Source organism: Marmota flaviventris, chromosome 14 (genome assembly GCF_047511675.1).
Source record: "Marmota flaviventris isolate mMarFla1 chromosome 14, mMarFla1.hap1, whole genome shotgun sequence".
Classification (NCBI taxonomy): Eukaryota; Metazoa; Chordata; class Mammalia; order Rodentia; family Sciuridae; genus Marmota; species Marmota flaviventris.
Window position 1 is genome coordinate 94684183 of NC_092511.1, and position 24604 is coordinate 94708786.

Consider the following 24604-nt stretch of genomic DNA (forward strand, 5'->3'; position numbering starts at 1 on the left):
CCATCAATATGTTGGTTTCCTGGGCAAGACACTGGGGAAGATAATCAGGGTGGGATCACGTTTAGTCCAACAACATCCAGCTGTGCAGATACCGGGGTCATTTGCCAACAGCCAACCACTGGGACCAATCTAGAGTTTGGTTAAAAGAAGCTCCATATATGTCCCCCTCCTAGAGATCCCAAAGTTGTGGCACCAAAAGTAGTCTGCAGGAGGCCAGCGGGTAAGAAGAATTGTTCCCTTCTTGAACCCATAAGCAAGTGGCTCTGGAGTGCAAGCATGAGTCAGGAATGACTGGAGATAGCAAAGACATCTGCTGTGGAGAACAGTCAGACAGTTGGCAAAGAAGGCAATGGCCCACGCAGGGGCACAGAGGAGAATGCCACTGAGTGCGTGGGACCAAAAAGAAGCCCCTAGGGATTTACAGACAGCAATACTGCCAAAGCAAGCCTGTCCCAGCTATCAATGCAGCTCGAGAAAGACAGACCAGAGGCTACAAAGAGCACAGTGTATTCTGAGAACTACAAGAAGCTTGAGTGTCTGAAGTTTGGGTGTGTGGGGGGTGAGAACACCCAGGTGAGGCCCCTGAGGCTCAAAAGTGCACCAGGCTGTATAATGGAAGGCTTTTTGGTAGTTTAAGACACAGGGATGGCATGACCAGATGGATGTTCACTTGAAAATCTTCTAGAAATGGAGACAGTAGACATTGAGATGGATTGAGGTCCTAAACAAAACCTCCTGGGAGGCCAAACTGTAACAGGTAGAATTCTCGTCTTTGAAACCTCATAGTTGTGTCCTTTAGAGGAGAGAATCTAGATGCTATCTTGCCCACACACACTTACTCAATATCTACATTGGATGTAGTAAAGACTGATATAAATGATTTACTGCTATAGTGTCATTTGAGTAAATGCATGACCATATAGTACATTTTAATATGAAAATAGTTAATAAACTAAGGCAAAATACTTTTATTCATTTGAAGTCCACACATAGTTAACTGGGCATCAAAGGTGTAGCAAGTGACTGATTTTTAGGAACACTTTGCAAACATTGAAGCTAATATACTTAAAGATTCTTTTCTTAAAAACATGAATATAGAAGCCTTTTGTAGTAAAGATAAACTCCCACTTTTTCTAAAATGAATGATCAAAACTGAGATTGTGGACTACAGATGTATCAGTTTATGGTAGAGAAAATAAATGCTATGCTACTGTTTTCTTCCAAAATGGCTTTTGGTCTCTTGATTATGTGGGAGTGGATCTGAGCTCTTCTATTGATGCTTAAGTGCTCAGACAAGGTGGTTTGGGGCCAGAGAGAGGGGAGGTAAGGAAAAACACATGAACACATCTCAAACATTTTAGCAACTCCACTCTTCTGAGCTAATGAAACATTCTTCCATGACCCAAATGAATTTTACCTTAAATAAATAAATAAATAAATAGATAAATAAATAAATAAATAAAACTCCAGCTGGGTGCAGTGGTGCGTGCCTATTATCCCAGTGGCACACAAGGCTGAGGCAGGAGGATCCAGAGTTCAGCAACCACAAGATGCTAAGCAATTCAGTAAAACCCTCTCTCTAAATAAAATACAAAATAGGGCTGGAGATGTGGCTTAGTGGTTGAGTGCCGAGTTCAATCCCTGGTACCTGCCCCCAACAAAAATAAATAAAATAAAATAAAAACCCAGTCTTAATCTTCTCAATGTGAAGCTATATTTTTAGTGTTAAAGACATTACTCTTGTCATCACTGATGCTTCTTTGTGGTTTTCTTCTTTTCTTACATAGTAGTATAAGATTTCCACATCAAGATGTGGTTGTCTTGTAAGCTTTGGATCAGTTGACTGTCTCTTATGTCCCCAGAGAAGTGGTGGGATTGAGTGCTTTACCACAAACCTAGGATGGAAGCTGATTTGAGCTCAAAGCTTTGTCTTCTAAGAATAGCTATGTGAACTTGATTAAGCAGTGGCTAGGGTCTTTGAATCTTAATTCCTCATCAATAAAACATAGATAATAGAATCAAAAAGACAGAGGTATTGTGAGAATTAAACAGCCTGGTTATTATAAGGTACTTACAACCACACCTGTCACACAGAGTAAGCTTCTTGAAAGTATAAACCATACTTTTCATACAGCCAAAGAAAATCCCTAGCCAGTTTTAGGATCTCCTTAGTGTAGACTTAACATACAACCCTATATTTGAATAGCTTACTACAATCAAGTAACTGCCTATTCACTGCAAACTCTAAGGTCACATTTAGCAATACTGGAAATTTCCACAAAAATATCACTTACGTTCAATTCTATTTCTAGACTGTTAAATTCAAAGCATTTTAGAGATCCAGAGAAATTTTTGTGTTATTGTTTTTGCTTTTTGCAGTGTTAGGGTTAGAAGCCAGGGCTTCGTGCACACTAGGCAAGTGCTCTACTATTAAGCAACATCAAACCCCAGAAAAGAATTCTAAAGGGGAATTCTAGGTTCTTTGATCAAAACAACAAAAAGTTGGGTTACAAAACTGGGTTTGTGGCTGGGTTTGTGGCTCTGTGGTAGAGTGCTTGCCTGGCATGTGTGAGGCACTGGGTTCGAGTTCAGTTCTCAGCACTACATATAAATAAATAAAGGTCCATCAACAATGAATAAAACATTAAAAACAAAACAAAACCAACTACCATGATCCTATTTCACCCAATTGGTGAAGAGCTGGTTAATTTCATTCTAAGTCAGGCTGCCTTTGGCTAAAGCTTTGGACAGAATAGATATAGAACAGTATCTCTTGAGAAAGAATCCCTAAGAAGGGTGCTTAAAAATGATCTGTTTTTAACTTTTCAAGTGTTCCCTTAAGCTCTGACCCAACATTGCCAAAAGCTGAGTGTTCTATTTCATGAGGCTGTCCATGATATATTTAAAATGATTATTAGAAAATTCTCTATGCTCAACTAAGCTTCATTTCTCTATGCATTTGCTCCTCAGGGTTTCACAGAATATATAGTCTGTAATGTTCCTTAAAGTACTTAGAATAATTAAGGCCAGTTACAAGTCATCTTGTAAGATAGATCTTTCATATAGTCAAATTTAGTTTTGAAAACCTCTTAAATTACTAACAAATCAAAGTCCTAATAAAGCCAATTTTACTTCCAGGATTAGAATAAATAACTGTTCTTTTGGCTAAGCTGCAGATGAGGTAGTTGGCTGGCATTTAAGAGCTGCGTTGGATGAGAAATGCCTTTATTTAACATGAATACACATTGTTGATTTATCTACAATAGGCTATGAGTATCAAATGTTTTCCATTTAAAGACCCACTTATGGAGTATCTTTAACCTGTCAGGTACTGTCCTAGAGGGGGACATTTGCCATACATTCCTAACCAATTGTGTTAAAAAATAGGCAATTTATTAACAAAATGGTGAAGCCAGTTAACTGAGATGAAGTTAACAGTTAAAGATCAAGAAGAAAAAGGTATGGTAATGTGAGAGTGCTGTTCTTAGGGTGGGATGGTGGATCACAGAGTGATATAAAAGAACTCTTCTGCTATATCTTGAGAAACAAACACATAGAATCACCTCCCAGTCTTCTAATAATTACTTTATGAAGATATGACTCATCATCAAAGGGGCACTGGTTTGTAGTAAATTAAAAGGGCATTTACTTTTGACATTAACCATAAAAAGAACTTCAAATAAAATAAAGCTATTGATTTCTTAGAAGAGTTAACGATTTTTTGATAAAAATTTCAAAGATATCTTCAATTACTTGAATTGATCAATGACTCCTTTTAAAACAGGTACTGCTAAAAAAAAGACTTGGGTCTAGAAACACAAAAATTTTACTAATCCTATAGATATAGTAAAAAACATAATATGGATTTTCATAAAACAACAACAAAAACTACAGCAGCAATCATTGTGGGATCTCCCTAAGAGAGAACAATAGTGGACAATTACACCAAGGATTCCCACATTCCTTTTCGATGTGATACAGATGAATTTTGTAAATTAGAGATCAAAGGCAGCCTTGATGAGGAAATGAATTAACATTGGATGCTTGAAGAAAATGGATATTGAAGAAAAGGGAAAAAATCAGTTCCACATCTGCCTTAAGGCTGGATATGGGCAGGGAGAGTTTACAGCAGATAGTGTGTGTCCAATTCACAGTTTGTTTTCTTTTTAAAAGGTAGTGGCAGGGGCTGGAGTTGTAGCTCAGCGGTAGAGCACTTGCCTCAAACATGTGAGGCATTGGATTCCTCAGCACCACATAAAAATAAATAAACAAAATAAAGATATGTCCATATACAACTTTAAAAAAAGGTAATGGCAGACATCCTACCTGTCTTCATGTGGATTCCTCCATCAGTGCTGCTGAGTACATCATCAGTTTTGCTAAAAATCTGACAATTCAAAGTGCAGGATGGTTAACAATATGGAAAAGTAGACTCTGAAGATCTTACTGCCATTTACTGTGTGACCCTGAACAGCCATCAAACCTCATTTTTATCTGTGAATAAGCAACATGTGGGCGGTGACCTTAAGGGTAGGAAAAGGGAAATACAATCTTCAAAAAGCATTTTTTTGAACCATAAAACACAGTATATGCAAAATGGCTAAACAACTATTGAAATTAAGACAATTCAGAGAGAAATTTTAGTGTGAACCTTTTATTTTGACAAAAACAAACTTTACAGAGTTTACATTCTCAAACTCCCAAACTTTCACTTACTCAAAAAATGAGAGACAAGGCATCCTAGACTCCAACATTTTAGGTATGAATAAACTAGTACCAGATTTTTAAGTTATATAAGCTAGTTGCATTTTACATACCACAAAAATAAATTGAGACAAACATTCACTAGTTTCAAGTGTACCCATAAGAAACACATGAACATACCTGTGTTTTTTTTTACCACTCTCATGTCAATAAACATCTAAGTGTTTGACATATCTAAGTGTTTAACGGTAGGCACAATTCTATGAATATTAAATTCTCAAATTATTTGTTTTTTATAATCGTGATTAGGAAACTGAAAAACAGGAATGTAGAGTTCAGTAGCTGAAAATGCTACACTTACTGCACACAATCACATGTGAAAAAGAATGTTACCATAGTTCCCCCTTTTGGGAATGACTTTTTGAAAATTTAAAATATTATTTTACCAGAAAATTTATCTTTGGTGTGAAGAGCAAGTTAAATGATGTACTGATAATCTCTGAAGACCTAGCAAATTATAGATTTTGTGAATAGTTACTAATATATCTTTAAGAGATTAATGCTGACTGTTCAACAGTATCTTCAGAAGGTTCTGAAGTGTCTACTCCTATAGTTGCCATAGCTATACATGTCTATGAAATTTAAGATTCCTCAATGGGAAGTTGTAGCTTATTCTTATATAAGACACAGGTAATATGTAGAATCAGACTGTTTTGCACTCTCAAGGAACCTATTTTCAATTACAGAAAATTACATTGTTTTTTTTTCACCCATAAATGTGAATGAAAGCACTTCTCAAATGTACATGGTCCATTTCCCAATCCTAAAACAAAAGTGAGGGCACACAAATGGATAATCATTTATGTTTTATGTGAATATTTTTTATTCATCTTTAAACAAATCCAACTGCCATCTACAGACAGATGTGACAAATTTGTTACCAATTTCTATGTCTTGGGAAATTAAAGATCTAAGAACTTTAAATGTTGAGGCTATGTGCAATGCATTCCTGGATTCACTCTGCAAGCTATTTTCTCACTCCTCTGTCCTGTAGGGTGTATCAACTTAAGTTTCAATATCAGGAGAATAAAAAGACTAAGGGAAAAGGCCTTGATCAAATTTATCCCCTATGAAAATTTCTAAACTTATTAATGAAAAGACTTAATATGCTTGCGAGATAAATCTTGAAGTAATAATTATAAAGCCATTTACTCTCACACAAATGAGTGAAATGTAATTAATAATCATACTTAAACAAGTCTTTAATTTTAATGAATGGTATTTTTCACTTATATACAAAGGAATTCAATAGCTAGCAGCATTTAAATATGGAAATAGTTCCATCTCTACTCTTTTCCTTATATAAAGTGCCATTTTTAACTGGGCAGATTTAACACCCAGCTTTTCAGTAACTACAGTATAGCTCTTTGAATATATTCAAAGAAAGGTAAGAAAATTGACTTACTATTTTAAACAATTGCAAAATGTTGCACAAAGCATAGAAACTGTGAGTGTATTAGTAAAATAAAAGTCTCTTACCCAAGAATCATTAAGCAGTAAGTTGATTAAATAATTACTTCATAGAAGCATTGGTTCGCTAATATTTATGCCTTTTTTTTTTCTTCTTATTCCAATTGTCTAAACCAGAAATGGTTTCTGCTTAAGCACCATTAGGGTTATGTCAAACAAAACAGAACCAATGGTTGTATGATTCCTCAGAACACAAATCCTAACAAACAGACTTTCAAAATAGGAAAACAAATTAAGTGTCAATCAGAATGAGAGGCAATATTTTATTCAAACACACATAGGCTGCTGAGTGTTCTCTTTAAACAAGAAGGTGTAGTTATAAATAATGTACCGTAATACTTGAGTGCAGTGGAGTTAAGATAGGTGAAATCCAGAGTACAGATTAACTTAAAAGTGACTGTTGCTTAATTCTTTGTTCAGTGATTAAAACTGAAATTGCTTTAAAAAATAATAACTAACCTGCTACTTGCAATACGAATAGATTGCCAACAGGATTCCCATTTTACTCACATTATTCTCTACTCAGTACTTTTGCATCTCAACTCTGATCTTGCCTTCAGTAGTACCTTAAAAAGCAATTACTAAAAGTACAGGGCAGCATGTAGTTTTGTTCACACTTAAAAATACTACCAGTTTCATTACAATTTGCATTTTTGTTGTTCTTGAGAGAGTAACCACTTAGAAAAACAGATACATAAAAAGTGCAACATTGTATCCGTTAAAACAAAGGAATTCAGTTATCAATTCAGTCCCCCTAGATACATTTCTAATCCTCAGAAAAAGGGACCACAGGTCAGAGGGGTGGAATGGGAAGAGGCAGAGGTCAATGTATGATCAATCAATTAATAAAGAAATCTACTTCACCCAGAAAGCTAGCTGGAGGGGAATTCCTCTCTGCCCATCACAATCCCTCACAAAAGAATGCATCAAATTTTTTTTTTTTCTGGTCTCCTTTCCTTACTCCAGTATTCTAATATTCTATCCTGAAGACAAACAAACCTTAGCATTTCTAAAAGAAATTATTTTTACCCAAACACATTGGACTTCGGTCTTAATTTGAATGAGGATGAGTGGCCTTTAAGAGATCGTTCCTCCTCCTCTTCCCCTTCCTCCAGCGGCTGCTCTGGGTCCCTGAAAGTGGGTGTGGTGTGGATGATCTGGGTTCTGAAGCGGATTTTGTTGAGTCTGGGTTTTATCCGCCCACTAGAGCTGCCAGAGGCTTTGCGACCGGGATCCTTTGCTTTGCCTCCAGCCCATCCCTCAGCCAAGTGGAGATGGTGATGATGGTGGTGATGATCCCCCGCATCCTCCAAGACATGAGAGAGTTTATAGGTGATAAGGTGCGACGGGAGCACCTTTGAAAGTCTCCAACGTCCACCCCCGCTACCAGCAGCGCTCTCCCCATCATCGTCATCCAGGGCTCCCACCAGGTTCTTAATCTCCTCCGCGATACTCTGACTCAGGTACTGAGAGGCCTTTTTCCCGCTGTAGTCCCTGATGTCCACGTCTGCGTCGTAGGCCCCCACAAGTAACTTGACCACCTCCACGTGTCCGTGCATAGCTGCCAAGTGCAGGGCGGTGTAGCCGGCGCTCGTCCGGGCGTTGATGTTCACCGGCAGCTGGTGTTTGTTAGCGAAGTTGACCAGCAGGGCCAGGAGCTCTTGCCGGCCGTGCTTGGCGGCCCAGTGCAGACAGGTGAAGCCGGTGATGAAGTCTCGCTTGGTCAGGAGGCCGGGCTCGCAGGTAAGCAGACCTTCTAGGCTGTCCCACTTGCCGTCCGAGGCCGAGAGCATCCAGGCGTGCTCCAGGGGGTCCAGGGTCACTGAGCCGCCGCCACTGCTCTCCTCCTCGGCGGACGACGAAGCCACCGACGCGCTATCCGAGTCGCCCCCGCCTCGGCCGCGACCTCCCCCGGAGGAGCTTCCAGGGCTGCTGCCCCCAGGACACCCGCTCCTCTTCAGTTGCGGGGAGCTGCCCATCACCAGGTCCCGGAAGTTCTGGCGGGCAGATCTCGGGGTGGTGGGCCCTCCAAGGGAGCTGCTGGGGTCCGCCTCCTCGCAGCCGTGCGGGGGGGGATCCAGGTCCTCGCGGGGGCCCGGGACAGGCATCTGGGGTAGGGCCTGGACGCCGCGCCTGGAGTTCTTCCTCCGGGCCCCGCTGTTCGGAGGCTGCCCTGGAGCGGCGCTCGGGCGCTCGGGATCGCTCGGCTCCCGGCCCTGCTCGGGGGGCGCCTCGGGGTCCACCGCCTCGGAGCCCGCTGCCTCTGGGCGCGGGCCGCTTTCCCCGGACCCAGTCGGGGGGTCTGGGGCTTCAGTCTCCGCGGTCACCTCGATGTGAGGCGGGTCTCCGGGAGGCGCGGCCTCTGGTGGCGTGGACCCGGAGCAGAACCTCTTCTTGAGGTAAACATACTTGGCGCCATCGGCGGGATCTGTGCGGACTGTGGCCACGGCGTTGACCAGCTCCTTAAAACGGGCGCGGGCACGGGCGCGCTGCTCTGGCTCACCGCCCAGGACGCCCCTAAAGTGGTCCACCAGTTCGGCCTGCCGGGCTCGTCCCCCATGTTCCGAGAGGAAGGCTAACACGGCCTCGGGGCCCAGCTCTGCTGGCCCCTCCATCCGCCGCTGCTCTGGTTCTCCGTCGGCGGGCGGCTCAGCCCGGCCCCATCACAGCGCGGTCGGAGGTCCGGGAACCCGGAGAGCTCCCGCGGCTCACGGCTGAGGCGGTTGCAGTCAGGACTCAAGACACCGCCTGGCCCCAGCCGCGCCCGGGCAGACACGCCCCCGACAGCCCCGCCCACCCTGTTGGCCCCTCCCTCAAGCCCGCCCATTTCCTGTCTCCGCGGAGGGCTGCAATCTCGGCTCCCGCCGGTCGCTGGCGGCCCCGCCCACTTCCGGTCTCTGTGTGCGGGTCCACAAACGCCGTTCCCGCCAGCTGCCTGAATCGTTGGGACGTTTCTCCTCACGTCTACTTCTTCCTGTCTCAACTTTCCTTCATTCACCCTCGCCCCCGCACCTACTTTTAAGTCCTCGAAAACGTTGAGAGGCACTCCTTTGAGGGGCTTGCCGGGCGCGCGGGAAACGTTTGGCGTGGTCCATGGCGGGTCCCCGCGGCCCCAGGGGCTTGGCCACGCCCCACCCTGAGCCCAGCAGCCGAGGCCACCCCCGCCCGTGGGGCGGCCCCGGCCGCGCGCCGGCCCTGCCCATCCCGAGCCCCGCGGGTGGTTCCTCTCGGGTCACGCCCAACCCGGCCTGCCTGGCCGACGTCTTCCCGGGCCAGGTCTGAAACCGCCGCTTGGCTGCCTCCAACCTGGATCGATGGAAGAGGCGCAGCGCCCGGTGAGTTCGCCACCCTCCACCCTCTGCCGAGGGCTCCGGGGACGCGCGCCCCCAGGGCACTTGCTCAGCCTCCGCCCTCCTGGCCGCCTGTGGTCGCGCTGGGATTGTGATCCGCGCTCCTCCCTGGGCGCGGCCGGTCCCCGGCGGAGATTCGGGTCTGCTCGCTGCCGACCCCTACCCGCTGAGGCGCCGGGCCAAGCTCCGGGGAGATGGGGAAAGATCTTTTTGCTTGACTTTTCAGTCTGTGCCCAAATGGGAAAATTAGATGTGGAACTGTTGGCTGGTCCATCACTTTCCTAACGGTTTCTGAGCGCGCAGTGTAGATTGACACAACCGGAGTGATCTGGTGGAGTGGTGCACACGTCCTGAAGACTGGCTGGGTCGACTCCGGCTTGCGCGGCTTTCCCCAAGCCGTCTGTGGTTTTCAGGTGGTGTCCATTAGGATTTGAACCTTTTCGTTTCCCGCCTTGGCACCCGTGCTTATTAAAAGAACACGGTCCAGCGTTTTAGATGACTTTGTACATTACGTTTCAGGTTGCTTTGGCACATGTATCTTGTTTGCCAGTTAAGACACTGGTTCTCAAAGTGGTCACAGGTATTTTCATAGTAACACCGTGTGTGGTTTGCCTTTTGTAATTCTCATTCTCTTAGAAGCGTACTGAGAGTTTTCCAGAAGCCAATGGGATATGTCTTTGCATATGTGTGGGTTTGTTTTATGGAGCTTGGACAAGAGTTCTGCTCTGATTCAACCCAGGTCTCTTTCTACTCTATCACGTATTTAGAAAAGTCTCAGATTTTCTCTTTGTTACCATTGCCCCATGCTCACGTTGTTGAAGAAAATATCAAAGGATTGTGGTGAGTAAGGTGTGTTATAAACTGATTCGTTGAGTGATCTTCAGTATCAAATCATACTTGAACAGAAGAGAGCACCTCAGTTGATATTGGATTTCTTGTCGATTTCCAGCACTTAAGCTTGCTCTGAAGCTGTTTTCTAATTAAACTTTTTATTTTGAGATCATTGTAGATTCTCATCCAGTTGTAAGAAAGAATATAGTAATATCCCTCTACCCTTTATGCAGTTTTCTCGATATTTGGCAAAATGTAGTAGAACATGAATATTGACTGATACAGTGAAGATAGAGGCCCTTTCCCTCACCAAAAGGTCTCTCAGATTGCTCTTTTATAATCACACCCACTTAGTTCCCTGTCCCATCTCCTCTTTAATCCCTCTTAATCAGTAATTTGTTATTCATTTCCATAAATTTTCATCTCAAAATTTATGTGATTACTGAGTCAGTAATCTTTTGGGATTGGATTTTTTTTCACTCAGCAAAGTTCTCTGGAGATTCATCCAAGTTGTTGCAAGCATTAGAAGTTATGAATGTACCACACTTTGTTTGAAGGCCATCTAGCTTGTTTTCAGTTTGGGGCTATTATGTATAAAGCCGCTGTAAACATCTCTGTAATTTATAATGTAATGTCATGTAAACATTAGGTTTTTTTTTAAATTTGTTCTTTTTCAATTTACATAACAGTAGAGTGTATTTTGACATACATACACAGAGTGTAATTTATTCTAATTAGGACCCCATTCTTGTGGTTGTATTTGATGTGGAGTTTCACTGGTGTATTCATATGTGAACATCAGGAGACTTATGTCCAATTCATTCTACCATCTTTCCTATTCCTACCCTCCTTCCTTCCCTTTATTTTCCTTTGTCTAATCCACTGAATTTCTACCCTCCCCCTTGGTTGTATGTTAGCATCTGCATATCAGATATTAGAGAGAACAGTCTACCTTTATTTTTTGGGGATTGGCTTCAGTTCTCCCAGGCTCATTTATGCAGTTGCTGGGTTGTGTGGTAATTGCGTCTTTAGTTTAATAAGAAACTACCAAACTGTTTCCTAATATGTTTGAACCATTCTTACCAGCAGTGTATGAGAGATCTACTCTCTTCACATCCTTGTCAACATTTAGCGTTGTCCTCATTTTTAGCCATTCCAATAGGTATGTATGATGTTGTGGTTTTCAGGTGCATTTCTCTAATGTCTAATGATGTTGGACATAGATGGTATTTCCTTTTTTGTGTAATGTCTCTTCATCTCTTTTTTTGAATTTTCTAATTGAATCTTTTTTTTGGCTGTTGAAGGATTTTTTAAAAAAAATGTATCTTAGATACCAGTCCTTTTTCAGATATGTAGTTTGCAAATGCTTTCTCATTCTGTACTTTTGTGTCTTCATCCTCTTAATAGGATCTTTTGCAAAACAAGAATTTTAAAAATTTTATGAGGTTCATTTTATTAAGTTTTCCTTTTATGGATTTGTGCTTTTTTGGTGTCAGTTTAAGAACTTTTTGCCTAATCCTAGATCCTGAAGATTTTCCCTTTTTTTTTTTTCCTTAAAAGTTTCATAGTTTACAATTTACATTTAATCCCATGACCCATTTTGAGTTAATTTTTCTGTAAGATGTCAGACCTTAGTCAAGAGCTCATTTTTGGTTTAGGGGGATGCCTAATTGCTTTGGTTGAAAAAGTTCTTATTCCTCTATTGAATGGCTATACTTTTGTCAAAAGCCAGTTGAACATATTTATGCTAGCCTATTTCTGGGTTCTGTCAACACATATACCACTGATTCTCGTAACATTGTAAGTCTTGTAATTTACTTGTAAAGTTGTAAGTCTTGTAACCTTGTAAGTAAGGGTAGACCCATTCCTCCTACTTTTTTAGGAGGAATGTTTCCCTTTTTTTCAAAACTTTTTTAGCTAATTCTTTGCCTTTCTTTAATTTTTAGCTAATTTTTTTGCCTTTCTTTAATTCTTGCCTTTCTTTGTAAGTTTTAGAATCATTTTGTGTATATCTAAAAAAAAAAAAAAAGATCTTTTTGGGATTTTGTTAAGAATTACATTATTTATTTTTAATAATTTTTTGAGAGAGAGTTTTTTTTTTAATATTTATTCTTTAGTGTTCGGTGGACACAACATCTTTTTGTATGTGGTGCTGAGAATCGAACCCGGGCCGCACGCATGCCAGGCAGTTGCCCTACCGCTTGAGCCACATCCCCAGCCCCAAGAATTACATTATTATATCTGTATATCAGTTTACTGAGGATTGATATCTTTACTATGTTGTCTTCTACCTTATAAACACAGTTTTTCTTGTCATTTCTTAATATTACTTTGATTTCTTTCATTATGCAGTTAGCATACAATCCTGCATGTTTTGTTGGAGTTATACCTTCATGCTTACGTATTTAATTTTTTAAGGAAATGTAGATGATAATTGCTTTTAAATTTCATCTTCATTGGTAACAGGAAATATAATTGTTTTTTGTATGTTTATCTTGTATCCTGTGACCTTGCTAAATTCATTTGCTCTAGGAGTTTGGATTCCTTGAGGTTTTCTATGTGGATAATCATGCCATTTGCAAATAGAGACAGTTTTATTTCTTCCTTTTTACCATTTCCTTCCAGCCTTATTGTGTTGGCTGGATTCTAGCCCTTTGTTACTACTTTTTTTTTTTTTTTTTAGCATTCAAATCAGTAACAGTGGTGAAAGCAGAACAGTCTCCTTGTTGTTGTTTTTCCTTCTTTTTGGGGAGAAAGCATTCAGTCTTTTCATGATAGCTATGAAGTTTTTTGTAGATGCCCTTTACTGACTTCATGAGGGATAATGGTCTATAGGTGTATGTATTGTCAGTCAAGGTAATAGTAGCTTCATAAAATGGGTTGAAAAGTATTCTCTCCCTTGAAAGAGATTGTGTAGAATGGGTGTTAATTCTTTAAATGTTGGTTGTTAATTCTTTAAATGTTTGGTAGGATTCTTCAGTGAAACTGTCTGGGCCTGGAGATTTCTTTTTGGAGTGTTTTAATATTAGAAATTCAAGTTTCTTTAATAGTTATAAGGCTATTCACTATTATTGGGAAAGTTGTGGTAGTCTGTGGTTTTTAAAGAACAGAATCATTCCTTCCAGTTTTCAAATTTACATAAGTAGAGTTGAACATAGTATTGCCTTAGTATCCTTTGTTGGCATCAGGGTCTGTAGTGCTATTCCCTGTTTGAGTCCAAATGTTGGTAATTTATGTCTTTTGTCTTTATCAGTTCTGATACCAGTTTGTCAATTTTATTGATCTTTTCAAAGAACTGGCTCCTTGTTTTATTTATTTATTTTAATTTTTCTATCTTTAGTATAAGTAGTGATTTCTGACCTTTTCTTGTTTTCGAAGTATTTTTCTTTTCTTTCCTTGCTTGGGGTTTATTTTGCTTCTTTTCTAGGTTTTTGAGGTTCTTAGATTATTTATTTGAGACTTTTACTATTCTCATGTATTCATTTGGTGGTATGATCTAGCTTTAGCCTTTCTAGAAATAAGATAACAAATGTGCTTTCTTCTTAGGCTGCTACTAGAATTGAAATGGTCTAAGATGTAATACTGTGTACATTGTAGGTTAAATGAGGCATTTGTGAACCTACTCAGGACTATTCTGAAACTAAGCAGGTTACTAAAATGAATTTTTGGAAAATACAACTTATTTGTATGATTATAGTTCATATTAGCTTTAAATGAATATAGACTTTTTGTAAAAGTTCGGTACTGAGGTAAATTTTAAAGGAAGAGATGGCCATAGATTATTAGAGAGTAGCTGGCCAGGTATTTTAGGCAGGAAGACTGTTTCAGATTCTGCTCACACAGTCAACCTTAAAATAACATGAGAAGCTTTTCAGTTGTATTACAAATCTTAAAAATATGGCTTTAAAATTTTTTAACGTATGTTTAAAAATTGAGGACTTTAGTCATTATTTTCGTCTTCTTTTAGTTTAATTTTACCTTTTTAGTAGTCCAATAATCTTTGCAAATGTTAACATATTCAGCCTATTTTTTTATGTATGAAATTGTCTTATTTCTTATTCAATTTTTTATGAAGTTGACTTTTATGGCTTTAACTGTCTGCTCTAGTAATTGAATGTGACCAGATGCTGATGCTAAAGTTCAGTGTGGCAAGTAATTTACTTGTGTTATCACATTTTATAATTTTCATTCCTATTGAGTACTGTTATCTCCCTCCTTCTCTCTTTCTTCCTCTCTCTCTGGATGAGAGTCGACTTTCTCAAATTTGGTTGAACAAAATCTCTCTTGTTTGGTTCTTGTTGTCATTGTACCTCCTTGCCCCAGGCCCTTACACATGGTGTTGCTGGTGACTTAGTGCTCCAGCATTTTGCATCTGTTGTCACCAGACGTAGTTCATTCTAACAACTTTTTAGAACCATACATTTATACTGATGTCATGTTAGCTCTTCTCTGTTGTGACATAAGTCATTGAGATTTTTTCTAGGGACTCTCTGTTTGGTAGAAGATAGGCTTTTTCTTATATAGTAACAGAGATTCTATTGTATAGAAAATAATTATAATTTAGTTTCTGCATCACTCTGAGGCCCAAAAGAACCTAACACTACTTTATAATTTGAACAGTTGAAGAAAGTATTTTAATTTTGTTTTGTATTTGCATATTTCCTGTATATTATATTGTTTATAAAAATTACATATATCAAGAGGACTTTAGTCATTATTTTAATTATTTAGTTTATCAGATTTTTTTTTTAGCTACTGCTTTCCCATTTATTGATTAGTTTATCTTTTAATACAAAGATTCTGTTACTGTTATGGTTTGGATATAAGGTGCACCCCCCCCCCCACCTCCAAGCTTATGTTTATGCAGGAATATTCAAAGGTGAAATGCTTAGATTATGAGGGCTATAAACTTATCCTTGCATGCTAATTTTGAATGACCAGGTGGTAACTGTAGGCAGGTGGGGTGTGGCTGGAAAAGATGGATCACTGGTGTGTGTGTGGGGTCTATCCTGAAGGATGCATCTTCTCTGTGGTCCCTTTCCTTACTCTCTTTAACTCTGCCATTACCTGATCAGGTTTCCTCCACTGGGACCTTGCTCCCTGGGGTGCTGTCTCACCTTGGGCCCAGAGAAATAGAATTGGCCAACTGTGGACTGAGATCTCAGAAACTGTGAACCCCAAATAATCTTTATGCTCTAAGTTGCCTTGTCCCATGTCCTGGTCATGGCAACTTAAAGGCCAAATAAAACATTACATTTCTATGAGTTAACTTTTTTTATTGAAGTATAATGTACATAGACTAAAATCCACCTGTTTTAATATAAAGTCCAGTGAGGGTTTGTTTTTGGTTTTTGTTTGTTTGTTCTCTTTTGCTATGTCAGGGATCCAACTAGGGCTTGACACATGCCAGGTAAGTACTCTACCACGGAGCTACATCTCTAGCCCAGAATTTTGATGAGTGCATATGTTGATGTAACCATAGTTAGGATACTAGTTTCATCACCCTAGAAGTCTCCTTTGTAGTCAGTCTCTCTTGCCACCGTTCTCTGACAGCCACTGACCAGTTTCTCTGCCTCTCATTGTGTCATGTGTAGGTATTATTGTAGCCTTTAAGCTGACCTCTTTGTTAAATGAAATGCTTTTAAGATTAGTTCATGTTCTTGCACATTCCTTTTTGTTGCTGAGTAGTATTCCATTCTGTGAATGTGCCTATACTACAGTTGAGCTCAATTTTTCCACTTAGTGTTTGGGGCTGTTTCCTATTTGGGGCAATTATAAATGAAGCTACTATATGTATTCATTTGTACATTTTTATGTGAATGTTTTCATTTTTCTTGAGTAAGTGTCTAGTTGTGGGACCCCTAAGTAGCAGCTAGTGTATGTTTAACTTAATAAGAAACTACCAAACTGTTTTTTAAAATGGTTATACTATTTCGCATTCCCACCAAATGAATGAGAGTTCTTGTTCCATTTCCTTGTCAGTACTTGATATTGTCAGGCTTTTTTTGTATGTATGGTGATATCTCATTGAGGTTTCAGCTTGTATTTTACAAGTGACTGAAGATGTTGAACATTTTGTCATTTGTTTATTTGACATCTTTGGTAACATGCCTATTCCAATCTTGGACTATTTTCTAATTATTATCAAGTTATGAGTTTTTTTTTAAAATACATATTTTATTAAGTCCTTTATGAGATAAGTGAATTACAAGTGTTTTATTGCCGCAGTCTGGCTGGGCACAAAATAACTGAGCCACCACACAAACTTGTAGATTCCAACAGCAACTCTTTATTCCCGACTCTCACCGGCTCTACACGCACATTCTGGGAAAATTCCCTCCACCGGGCTCTGCGTCCCAAATACTCTCAGAACCCCGCGGGAACTCAAGGAGCAGGCGCCTGAGGCAGCAGGATATGCCCTATTCCCAGCAGGATCCACCCTAAACCCGGATCCACCCTAAACCCGGATCCACCCTGGTCCTTGAGCAGGGTCACCTTTCTCAAACATTCATGCAATGTCACTGCAAATGACCTGGGTCCAAGGCAAACCCATTTCCACAATGGAGAGTCCTCCCTCTAAGTAACATGGGGTAGGCTGACAAGGATATTGCCATGCGTCATTCCTACTTGGCAATGGCTGTCAGCATCTCCCCCCTTCTGATTAATTAAACAACAAGCAATGTGGCTTAGGGACCGTGCCTGTTAGGTTGTCCAGTTCAACATATGGTCCTTACCCGTCATCGGATGATCTGACCTCTAGTCGTCAGCCTCCTGTCTTAGGTTGGTACCACTGCAATTGGATCATACCCGTCACTGACTACCGGTCCAGCATACAGCCATACTTGTGGATAGGCCTATGCATCAGTGTGGGGGCGGTGAGGTTCTTTGCCTCACCTCTGTTGGCCCCCAAATTTGGCCTTGGTGCCAGTGGGGGGGTGAGGTTCTTTGCCTCACCTCTGTTGGCCCCCAAATTTGGCCTTGGTGCCAGTGGGGGGGTGAGGTTCTTTGCCTCACCTCTGTTGGCCCCCAAATTTGGCCTTGGTGCCAGTGGGGGAGTGAGGTTCTTTGCCTCACCTCTGTTGGCCCCCAAATTTTAGACCATCACTAGCAGAAGGGAGGAGGATACAGAAATGCCACGACACCAAGCCAATTGACGGCTCCTTTGGAAAAATTGTATCAACGGTGACACCATCAGCAAAGATACCCCAGCACTACCACAATTTGCTGCATCAACAGATAGTTCACAATGCATACAAGTGATACATAGTCCAGGCAGGTTCTGCAAGCAGTTCAAAGCGGAGGAATCTATCAATATGTCCATTTCCTCCCAAAGTAAATCGACTCCTTGATTGAGCATTACTTGTTGAGTCATTATTCATTGATGCATCAGTTTATACAGTTTACTGTGATAGCTATCAAAGAAGCTGTAGTTTGGTTTTATCTTTGTCTTCACCGGCACTGGGATGAAGATAGGAATTCTGGCAATGATGCTAAAAAGAAATTATGTAACATTACATTATCCTGAACAGAATTATTAAATATAATGAAAAGGAAAGGTGAAAGTAAACAAACAGATCTGTTAACTACCTTTAAAAACAATCCTTAACAGCTGTTTACCTAATTTAAATTAAACCATTTAAATGACGTGAATAAAAAAAAAATTCGGATCCATTTTTTCATGAGCACTCCTCATATACGAAATATGGACATACGCACATACAGACATACAACACAAAACACAGGAGTGCACACAAACGTACAACACATAAGACAATAGTAAAGGCCTTGTAGCTTTACCTAGGTGAAATCTCCATTGCAATGTTTAAAAACTCCACAGTCAAAAAATAAAACTGATCAGAAAAACATTAACCTAGGTCTGTGTGAGCTCAAAAAATAAAATAAAACTTTATGATGTGGGAAAAGGCAATAATAAAATAGATATTGAAAAATCTATTTTAATCTGGTTAATTAATATTTTAATCCTGGTTAATCACTGTCGCAGATGTAAGAATAGCCAAGCTGGAGCTCTGGATATCAGCTGTTATGGATTTGAGTCAAATCATCTTCTTTTTGGTCTGTAGAAATTGCTTTGGTTAGTCTCTCTGGAATCCAAATCGGCTGCTGTTCTCCCTGTGGAAACACACAAACGAGAACCCTGACTCCAGACAATCACTGGGTCAGGACCTTTCCATTGTCCTGTTAGAATATCTTTCCAAAGTACCTTAGGCTTATGTACATTTTTTGGATACATATGCCTTTCTGCAGCACTAAACCCTGATGAATCCAAATTTTAAAAGTTTAGAGTAAAAAGGGTTATTTATTTTAAGTTTATCTTTGGGGGATATATACTCCTTTCCAATTCCCTCTTTTTGCTTTAATAAGTACGTTTTAATAGTTTGATGAGCTCTTTCAATTATGCCTTGTCCCTGAGGTTTGTATGGAATTCCTGTTATGTGAGTAATGCCAAATGATGAGCAAAATTGTTTAAAAGAGGTAGAAGTATAACCAGGACCATTATCTGTTTTTAACTGTTTTGGAACGCCCACAGTGGCAAAATTTTGTAAGCAATGAGCTATAACATCTTTAGTTTTTTCTCCGGCATGAAGGGAGCCCATCAAAAATCCGGAAGAAGTATCAACTGTAACATGTAAATATTTTAATTTTCCAAATTCTGGCAAGTGTGTGACGTCCATCTGCCAAATATGGTTAGGTATCAGTCCTCTAGGATTGACTCCAAGATTAACTTGTGGTAAAAAGGTCACACAATTTTGACATTGTTTTATTATATGTCTGGCTTGTTCCTTAGTTATTTTAAAACGCCTTTGTAAAGTATTAGCATTGACATAGAATATTTTATGAAAATTTGTAGCTTCTTCTAGCGTAGAGAAAATATGTATGTCATGTGTTGTTTTATCTGCTAAATCATTGCCCAAACTAAGGGCTCCAGGCAATCCTGTATGTGCCCTGATATGTCCTATAAAGAACGGATCTTTTCTGTCCCAGATTAGACTTTGTACAGTGGAAAACAAAGAGAAAACAGTAGAGGAAGGAGAAATCCTACCAGCATCTTCAAGGGATACTATAGCATTAACTGTATACTGACTATCAGAAAATAAATTAAATACAGAATCTTTAAACATCACAAAAGCTTGTAATACTGCATTAAGCTCTACCTTTTGAGCTGATTGTTTGGGTACTAAAAATGTAAAATTTTGATCAGGGGTAACTACTGCTGCTGTACCATTATTTGACCCATCAGTGAATATATTTGGAGCATTCATGATAGGGGTTTTTCTTGTCATTTTTGGAAAAACTACAGGATGCTTAGACCAAAAAGACAACAAAGGATTAGATGGTAAGTGATTATCAAATGAAACATTAGATTTACACCATCGCACCTCTCTAGTCTTTCTAATTCCAGTGAATGGAAGCTCCACCTTTCTAGTTATTTTTCACATCCCATATTGAGCCTACAGCAAGTGCTATCATTTCTACCTTTGAAGTAGATCCAAATTTCAACTAACATCTTATTTCTCCCACTGCTAACATTGCTGACGTCATCTCTTTTTTCTAGACTAATGCAGTGGTCTCTTAACTGATCTTGTTTTTATGTGCCATTTTTCTTTTTTCTTTTTGAACTGAGAATTTAACCCAGGGGCACTTAACTACTGAGCCACATCCCCAACCTTTTTTTGTATTTTATTTAGAGACAGGGTCTCACTGACTTGCTTGGGGCCTCACAAGTTGCTGAGGCTTAGAACTATCGATCCTACTGCCTGAGGCTTCCAAGTTCTTGGGATTTACAGCCACCATTCCCAGCCCATTTTTCAGTTTACTCTCAACTGCAAATTGCTTTAATGAACCTTTAAAAACAAGGAGAGTTCATGTTCCTTTTATGCTAAAAACCTTTAAAAGCCAATTCCTTGAAATAAGTCATAAGAACCCTATCTCTGTATGATCTGGTACTCTTCCTATGTAACTGCTCTCTCCCCTTCCTTCTCCCTATATTCTGGCTTTTATCCTTTGTGTGTGTGTGTGTGTGTGTGTGTGTGTGTGTGTGTGTGTTTTGTTTTTTTGTACTCCTTAGGCACACATCTGCTCCTAGACCTCTGCAGCTGTTCACTTCTCTACCTAGAATGCTCTCTCTCCAGATATCTTCCTCATCTACTCTGTTCCTTTGACCTCTTCAGATCTTTGATGAACTGTCACCTTTTTAGATGGGACTTATCAGACCACCTGGTTCAAAATAGCACCCATCCCCATGCCAAGCCACTGCCACATTTCCTCTTTCCCTTCTATTTCTTTATTGTGTTTATCATTATATAGATAGCATTGTATTCTTTACTTTGATTTTTGTTAGGTCTTTCCTAATTTGAATAGAAGCTCCTTAACAGCAGGAATTTTTTCCCCCTCTTTTGTTAAGTTATATATCCTCAGTGCCTAGGATAGTTCCTAGAGCTGACTAGTCACCCTCTTAAATCAACACAGCATCTCCCCACTTCCAGTGAGCAACAAATTAAACAGAGGGAGTACCCCTGCAGTGGAATCTCCTAAGAACCAATCTAGAAAGAACTTGTAGAGGGATCTTAACAGCTAAAAGTTGTTGAAACCTCCTCTTCCACACCAAGAACATGGGAAGTGTGGTGGAACGGGCCCACTGGGAAGTGCTCACCCAATTCAGCTCTCCACACAGCCTCTGCAGGAACCCGGGCAGTGCCAGAGTGGATGTCTGGTATTCGCAGAAGTGAGAGTGCAGATCCCAGCAGCAAGACAGTTTTGGATCCATGCAGAGGAAAGGGGACAGGGAAGCCAACATTACTGCTGCTGCTGCTGCTGCTCACTGACACTGGGGATGGGGGAGAGGAACTGCAGGCAATTGCCTGAGTCTTAAAAAGCCTAGAGGAACTGTTGCCTGATCTCTCCTGCAAAGCTACCTGGATATCCAGTGGCATAGAAGGATGGTTCCCAAATCATGTAAGCAGCTGGTGGAAAGCCATGATGAGAAGTTGCCTGAGTCCCCAGGAAGCTTAAAGGGGAAGATGCCCAGATCATTACCGTAGCCCAGGAGAAGTCAGCCAAGGAGGAAAGTTTTCTGTTTCCAACCAGAGAGCAGTGGCTTCCAATCTGACCTGGCCTTCAGCCTCATCCTCAGCCACAAATGCCAAGTGTTTACTGTTTGGATACTGGCTGGCCTGTGCCTTGGTTATAGTTACCAGAGGAAATCGGCACCTGCCTTTCACACCCTGGGGTAGTGGAAGCTAGAACCTTGGTGAACCAGCTGAGTAGTAAGGGCAGTACCCCAGTGAATTGAATGGGCCACAAGGAATATTTTTGCACCACAGATCACCCACAGAGAACCCATAACCACAGGACCTGTGCTTTTAGAAGTTACTAGGCTCTATGCCACCATGCAAAGGATCCTGTAGAGGGAAGAGGGTACATAGTGATTCATAGCAGTCACAGAGACAGTGCAGAGCCCTGCATCTGCAACTCTTGCACACTACAGAAACAATCAGCAGACACAACACCACACTCTGAGAACAGTCACCTGCAGGACCCTGAGCTGACAAACCAGAACCAGCTGGTGGGCAGTCCATAGCAATTGGGAGTGGCTGCTATGCCCCAGCACTTCTGGAAGGATACAAAGACGAAGAATGATGGACATCTTCTAAACATCCCAAATTCTAATGAAATCCAAACCAAGATTCAACAAGAGTTTTCTTCAGCTTGGCATAGTTTTCTATAAATAACTCTTAACATCAACTTTGATCATCTGTATTACTCTTTGATTAATAGTTGTTACCAAAATAGCCCACATTGTACCTTCAACCCATTTCAAAGTTTTTCTTCTAATGGTTTAAAGCATTAATTACATTCATTTGGTTTGTTTTCCTTACATTATTTGTTAATACCTCAAATAACCCCCATTTTTTTCTTTTTACCTTACCTTATATTATTATTTTCTATCTTTCTTTCTTTTGCTTTGTCTTTTCTTCCGCCTTTCAGCCCTCATATAATGTTATAGCAATTTTATTATATTTAATAACTAAATTTTCAACCTGTTCCAGAGCTTTACTACAAGTTTATACTGGGACTAGAAGAGCTGTGGATAATCAATATCAACACGTTCTTTGCTATTGATAAGGTTGAATAGTATATGACTTGGCTCTGATGTGATTGTAGTAAATAGAGTTAAGTGACTTCTCTCAAAATGATGCTAATACTGGGATCACACATTAAAGTATCAATACCTGGATATTTACCTAACCCAGGGCTTTTCAAGAGAAGGAAGCTCACCAAGTGGTCCTTGCTTAAAAGAAGCAATAATAGCCATACCAGTTGATGGGTAAACATAGAAGCAATATGAAAAAGCAAGGGAACAAGCCACCCCAAATAGCGCATAACAATTCAGCGACTGATTCCATTAACAACACAGTGGAGGAAAGGTCAGAGAATTTATGATGTTCATAGTTTAAATGTTCATTGAGCTAAAAGATGATGTATGGAGTGAAATTAGAAATCATGGGAAGTGAAAGATCACTTCAACAAAGAGGAAAGATTCTGAAAAAAAGAACCAAACAGAAATCCTGGAAATGAAAGACTCAATAAACCAAATTAAAAATTCAGTGGAAAGTAGCACGAATAGGTTAGAACACTTTGAAGATTTGCAGGCCTTGAAGACAAAGTGTATAATATTGCATATAAAATTAACCATAAAGAAAAGATGTTAAGAGACCATGACTAGGATTTTCAACAAATCTGGGTTAACATCAAGAGACCAAATTTAAGAATATGAAGCAATGAAAAAAAAAATTCAAAAACAACAAAAAAAAAGCACCATAGGGAAGAATTACACTAGAATTAACATTCAATTAAAAGAGAATCAAGTCTAAATTAAATCAAATGGCAGAAAATAAAAATTACCTTTCTGTAACAATACTGAATGTAAAGGATCTAAACTCTTCAATCAAAAGACATAGTAGATAGGCAGATGGGATTCAAAAATAAGACTCAACAGTGTGTTGTTTGCAAGAAACTCACAGAGACATCCACAGACTGAAGGTGAAAGGATAGGAAAAGATATACTATGCAAATGTTACCCATAAACACAGGGATAGCTATTTTCAAATCAGACAGTGGGCCTCAATGCAAAATTAATCAGAAGAGACAAAGAAGGTCACTTCATACTGGGAAAGGTAATTATCCAACAACAAGATAAAATGATTGTAAATATTTATGCCTGAAACTGTGGTGCATCTGTGTACATAAAACAAACTCTTCTCAATAAAGAATCAAATAGACCACAATACAATAATACTGATACCTTTCTCACCACTAGATAGGTCATCCAGATATAAATTAAGATTCCTAAGAACTAAAAGATACTATTAATCAAATGGACCAAACAGACATCTGTAGACTATTTGATCCATTAATGAGTGAATTAACTTTCTTCTCATAAGTGCATGCAACATTTTCTAAAAAAATTTAGGCCATAAAGCAAGTCTTAATAAATATAAAAATTAGAAATAATTCCTTGCATCCTATCAGACCATAATGGAATGAAATTAGAAATCAGTCACAGATAGAATACAGCATACACTCCAACACCCAGAGATTAAATACATTTTTGAATGACAAATGGATAGCAGAGGAAATCAGAGAAGAAAGAAAAAAATTTATTAACAAATGAAAATAGTGATACAATGTATCAAAATCTCTGGGAGAGTATGAATGCAGTTCTAAGAGAAAGTTTATAGTAATGAATTTATATGTTAAGAAGTAGAAAGATAACAAATAAATAATCTAACTGTACACCTTAAGGCCTTAGCAAAAGAACAAACCAACACAAAAATCAGTAAAAACAGGAAATAATTAAAATCAGAGCCAAAATCAATGAAATTAAGAATTTTTTAAAAAGCAAAGGATTAATAAAACAGAGTGTTGGTTTTTTTGAAAGAGTAAAGCAAGATTGATAAACCCTGGCTCAACTACTCAAAAGGAAGGAAGACTGAAATTAACAAAATTAGAAATGAAAAGGGAAATATCACCACAGACACTACTGAAATCCAGAGATCATTAGAAACTATTTTGAAAATTTATACTCCCAGTGAGCTAGGAAATCATTAGGATATTGACAGATTCCTAGAGATGTATGACCATGAAGATATAGAAAGCTTACATAATCA

General features: G+C 39.7%; 2 protein-coding genes across 2 annotated transcripts in view; one reads left to right on the top strand and one right to left on the bottom strand.

Annotated features, from left to right (window-relative positions):
* Nucleotides 1-4654: 4654 nt before the first annotated feature.
* Sowahc (sosondowah ankyrin repeat domain family member C) lies at nucleotides 4655-8986 on the bottom strand. Its single transcript, XM_027948925.3, has one exon. The coding sequence runs from the start codon at nucleotides 8847-8849 to the stop codon at nucleotides 7260-7262; it is 1590 nt and encodes a 529-aa protein (XP_027804726.3). The 5' UTR covers nucleotides 8850-8986; the 3' UTR covers nucleotides 4655-7259.
* Nucleotides 8987-9138: 152 nt separating this feature from the next.
* The window catches only part of Septin10 (septin 10), a 65868-nt gene continuing 50402 nt past the window's right edge, over nucleotides 9139-24604 (top strand). The window contains exon 1 of the mRNA XM_027948941.3: nucleotides 9139-9569. Coding sequence (XP_027804742.2) covers nucleotides 9549-9569 — 21 coding nt within the window. The 5' untranslated portion in view covers nucleotides 9139-9548. The remainder of the gene's footprint in view (nucleotides 9570-24604) is intronic.